Consider the following 5,000-nt stretch of genomic DNA (forward strand, 5'->3'; position numbering starts at 1 on the left):
CACGTATGACAAGAGTACATGCCATGCCCAGTATAATACAAGTTTATTTATTGTATTTACACATAGATGCCACTACAAGTGCTTAGTTACCAAGGAGTCGGTTATTAGTCCTACTTATCTCACCTGTTTACCCTTTTCCTCGACTTTTGGAAAGGGTGTCATGCATTATTTCATTGTCTTGAATTTAATAACTATAATATCAATAACAATAATAACAGTATCTTTCTTTTTTTTCTTTCTTTGTTGGATTTATTGGCTAATAAGGTTATTAAGCCAATGGATCCTTTTTATTCTGTCAAGCTATATAAGGTCATAAAGTTTTGTCTCCCTTAGAAAAGCGATTACTTTATGTATTATCTTTGCATTGTCTGATGATAAATTTGCTGTTGTAGGTTGTATGTTTTTAATTCGAAAATAATTTGTGATGTTTATTCTATTATGGTTGAATTTGTGGCAGGTTATAAGGAAATGGGTTATTGTTCGTTGTTTTGTGCAGTGTGGGCACTGTGGTAGATATTTTCTTTATATATATGGTGTGAGGAGAGGGATCTTGGTGGCGTTTGTTCGAAGTCGCGCCAACACCACCTCTTCTCGTCTGTTTTTTTTCTGTGGGCTGTGTCCCATGTTTCTATTTCTGTTTTGATCTTGTTGTTTATGGTCCACTCACTTTGCCACAGGAGATGTATTTTTGCTTTTATAAGAGACACAAAACACCTGGGATCTGTATGAATTATGGTAGTGTCCACCAGGTCGGCAGTTGACCCGGCTAGTTTGTCAGCCTGTTCATTGCCATGGATACCAGAGTGACCTGGTACCCATATTAGCTTGATTGATTTGTTGGCACCATGTAACTTACGAATGATATTACCCAGTAGTTCATTTTAAGTGGTTTCTAAGGATTTAATAGCTTTAAGTGAACTTAATGAATCGGAAAAAATAACTATTCTATCGTGGGTCGTCGATAGTGCAAAATCAATGGCTTTATCAATGGCAAAACGTTCAGCAAGAAAGATCGATGTATGATTCGGCAGTCTAAACTTTAGTTCATATTCAGTCGACCATACACCCGCACCCACACACTCATCTGTCTTGGAGCCGTCGGTATATATATGAAAAAAATATAGAAGTTTAATAAGGATCTCTCTGAACCTCTGGCGTACCTCACCCTCCGGCGCCATGGCCTTGGCTGACGGAAGCCAGGCTTCCAAGATAGCAAAATTGGGGGTTTCCCATGGCGCTATATTTGACTTAACCAGGGTATCGATGGTAGAGAGATCTATACCGACTTTCTCGACGAGGTCGTGAAGTCTCGTGGCAAAGGGCCTAGTGCCTCCATTGCCATGAGGGTGGCTCGGGTCTCGAGCCACCTTTGCGGCATAGGTCAGTGCTAACTTGCCGCGTCTGAGTCGGAGGGGAGGTACTCCTGACCCCACCTCAAGGCGCTCGATCCAAGTACATTTCAGGGCTCCAAGACACACACGCAAACAAGCATTCTGCACAGCATCCAAACCTTTCAAACTTGTTTTCGATGCCGAGCCATACACGGTTGACCCATAATCTACTTTAGACCTAATCAGGGCTTTATATACCATTAGCAAAGACTGTCTATCAGCTCCCCATTTATTACCAGAAATGCACTTTAATAAATTTAGTGCTCTTTGACATTTATTCTTTAAATGACCAATGTGGTCTTTCCAATTGAGTCTACTATCAAAAAGTAGCCCAAGAAATCTTGCAGAATTTTGAATAGGTATTGGGTAATTGTCTAGAGTTAGCCTGATGTTCGGCTTCCTCCTATGTGAAAAAATTACCCCAATACTCTTTCTAGTGGAAAACTTAAAACCCCACTGGAGACCCCAGTTATGAAACATATCCGATTTGCTGAGAATTCTGCATTATTGCTGGAATGCCATAATGCACAATCATCAGCGTACAGTGAGTATTTAAGATTCTGAGGAGGAGCTGGTAAGATGTCATTGATCATACATAGAAATAAAGTTGGTAACAAGACACTTCCTTGTGGGACCCCGTTTGCCTGGACAAAAATGTCCGAAAAAGTGACATTGTCAGAAAATAATTTGACAGAAAAAGTTCTGTCAGAAATTAAATTTTTAATAAAACAAGGCAAGTTTCCACGTAATCCAAAAGCATAAAGTTTTCTGAGTAGGCCATGTCGCCATGCCATGTCGTAGGCTTTTTCTATATCTAAAAATACTGAAATCAAAAAATCTTTTCTGGCAATTGTCTCTTGAATATGACTGTCCAGCTTTACTAGTTGATCGAGAGTTTGGCGTCCCTTTCGGAAACCGCACTGCTCGTCAACTAGTAAATTACTGGAATGCAATAGCCTACTATTAACAATTCTTTCCATGACCTTGCATAAGCAACTTGTCAACGCAATTGGGCGGTAGGAGATGGCAAATCTGGGATTACCCCCTCCTTTCAATATGGGAATGATGAGGGCGAAGTGCCATGAGTTTGGAAAAGTGTGGCTTTTCCAAATTTCGTTGTACACTTCTAGCAAGTTGATCATGTCATCATGATTAAGATGCTTTATCATCTCATATTGAATCTCATCGGGGCCTGGGGATGTTCCTCTACAGGCTTCTAGGGCTCGGACAAGCTCATCCATTGTAAGATCTTTATTGTAATCAAAGTCATCTCCTGTGGCAAAGTGAATTGGTTGCAGCTCAGCCGCTTCCTTGATGGGCAGGAATGCGTGGTGGTAGTTTGCTGAGCTGCTTGTATGAGAGAACTGCCAAGCGAGTGCATTAGCAATTTCTCTTGGTGAATCGATTTTATTGCCCTCTTCAATGATGTTTTTAATTTTGATAGATGTTTTTTTCTTATTGATTTTATTAACAGTGGACCAAACCTCTGATATTTTTGTATTGCTGTTGATTGTAGAGACAAAGCTCCGCCAGGAGTCTCTTTTTGCTTGTCTTATTACTCTACAAGCCCTATCTCATGCTTGTTTTTAAATGCAAAAGTTCTCATTTGTGATGTTATTTTTGAAAAGCCTGTAGGCCTTATTGCGTCGGCACAGCGCCCGCGGCAATCTGGTGTCCACCATGCAACTCTATGCTTAATTTTTACTTTGCATGCGGGAGCATAGGACGAGGCTAATAATTTAAGGTCATTTTCTTTAGATCTAAGACTTCGACAGTTCCATTGTATAATGGTTGACGCGATGATTACGTTTTATGGGGTTTGGAAGTGTCTTGTCCGCCAGTTTTAATTTTCTTTTTATGGTAGGGAGGCGCCTCCTCTCCCTCGCTTCCCGGGGACCTCTCACGGGATGGTTTGGAGATAGAAGTCTTCATGTCCTGTACCTCCTGGCGAGGGAGACGACTGACAGATTGCGATCTGCTTTTCTCTCGAGAAACTGATCGCGACCCAGGCGAAGTCCTCACAGGAGTAGCCCGGACAGGGGAGGTGCGCTCCGGACTGTGATTCGGTAACATCCTCCTTAGGATGTTTATGCTGGGTTGATGCAGCCATTTGATCAACCAATTTAGTCAGTTGATAAACAATGTTTCAGTCTCCTTCTTCAGGATGCTGCACTCGGCAGATCCTGAATGATGGGGACCTCCACAGTTAGCACATTTGGAAATTTTACTAGTACATGTGATGGTGTCATGGGCCTCAGCACATTTCCGGCAAACAAATTTATTTGAATCTTTGTCAATACATATTAATGAGGTGTGTCCGAATTTATGGCATCTATTACAATGCATTGGCTTTTGGACATAAGGTCTTACTTAAACACGTTCATAACCGACATTGACATATTCAGGGATTTTATTCAAAGCAAAGGTCAAAAAACACAGTCCAGTTTTCGTTCGCACATTCCCGTCCTTCTTGATTATACAATGAGCGTCCACTACGTCTTGGTCCTTCATGCTCTCAAGAATTTCACTTTCATCCATCGTCCTCAAATCCCTGTGAAAGATTACTCCCTTACAGGTATTTGGGCCAATAGGAATATTTACTCTTATTCGAAGATCATGAATTTGCGTCAGCTTAAGTAAATCCTTAATCTGAGAGTTGTATTGTACTTTAACAAGGAGGCTTCCATCTCGCAATTTTTTTTTACAAAAGCAAAATCGCCGTCCACTTGACCATCAAGGACCTTTTTGATGATAAAGGGGTTCACGTTCAAAAGCGACTGATTTTCATTCACGCATTTTACATTCGCGAACCTTGCATTCTAGGTGGGGATTTTGAAAATTGGTCGTCTCGTCTTGTCATTATTGGGGGTTCCGTTGTTCGTAGTCAGATTGGTCTTAGAAGGGTCATTAGTCGCCCCTCCTCCTTGAGGAGGAGAAGGGATAGCCGGGGTATCACTCATCCTGGGTATCGGACCAGGTCCGACCTCTTTGCTCAAAAACGTAGTCCTGAAGGGACAAAAACCTCTTAACTTTTGTTATCAACCTAACAGCAATAGCTAAGAGAGTAAGGCAGTTTTTCGTCCTCTACCCCCCAAGTGGAAGCCTGGTTGCGTTCTCGAGTACCACAGAGGGATCGAGTTATGTGTGGGACACTTCCTTACCGCCGAACTTGCCTAGGCGAAGGACGGTAATTCAATGCCCAGCCCCCAAAGCGAATACAGGAGTTCACGAGGAACTCCGGTAGGCTCAGGAAAGTCACTTTAAGATGAAAGGAAATCAGGACCAAAGAAAAAGTGCGCCCAAATGACGCCCCAGACTACTGGGCCTCCCTACCCAGGGGTCAAAGCCACAAGGGCTACCCTAGTGTAGAAGAGGGTGGGGTGCGGACTACTGCTACTGTAGCCTCGTGTCACCTGCAAAAACAAGAGCACTGAAGGTGCTGGCAAAGCACAACAAATGTTCTGCAATTACAGGATTTTACTTTACTTGAGTTACTTTAAGAACTCAGAAACAACAATGGCAAGCGAGACAAGAGGCCCCGGGCTCCAGGGTAGCTCTTGTGGCACAAGACTTTGTGTTTATTGTTTTTGCGTTTTGAAAAAGGTGTGT

At 42.3% G+C, this 5,000-nt stretch overlaps 1 protein-coding gene across 1 annotated transcript in view; it reads left to right on the plus strand.

The window, feature by feature from the left end:
• Positions 1 to 86, plus strand: part of LOC125035167 — a 43,518-nt gene extending 43,432 nt beyond the window's left edge. The window contains exon 8 of the mRNA XM_047627378.1: positions 1 to 86. This exon is cut by the window's left edge and continues 44 nt beyond it. Coding sequence (XP_047483334.1) covers positions 1 to 86 — 86 coding nt within the window.
• Positions 87 to 5,000: the final 4,914 nt, after the last annotated feature.

Source organism: Penaeus chinensis, chromosome 19, assembly GCF_019202785.1.
Source record: "Penaeus chinensis breed Huanghai No. 1 chromosome 19, ASM1920278v2, whole genome shotgun sequence".
Lineage (NCBI taxonomy): Eukaryota > Metazoa > Arthropoda > Malacostraca > Decapoda > Penaeidae > Penaeus > Penaeus chinensis.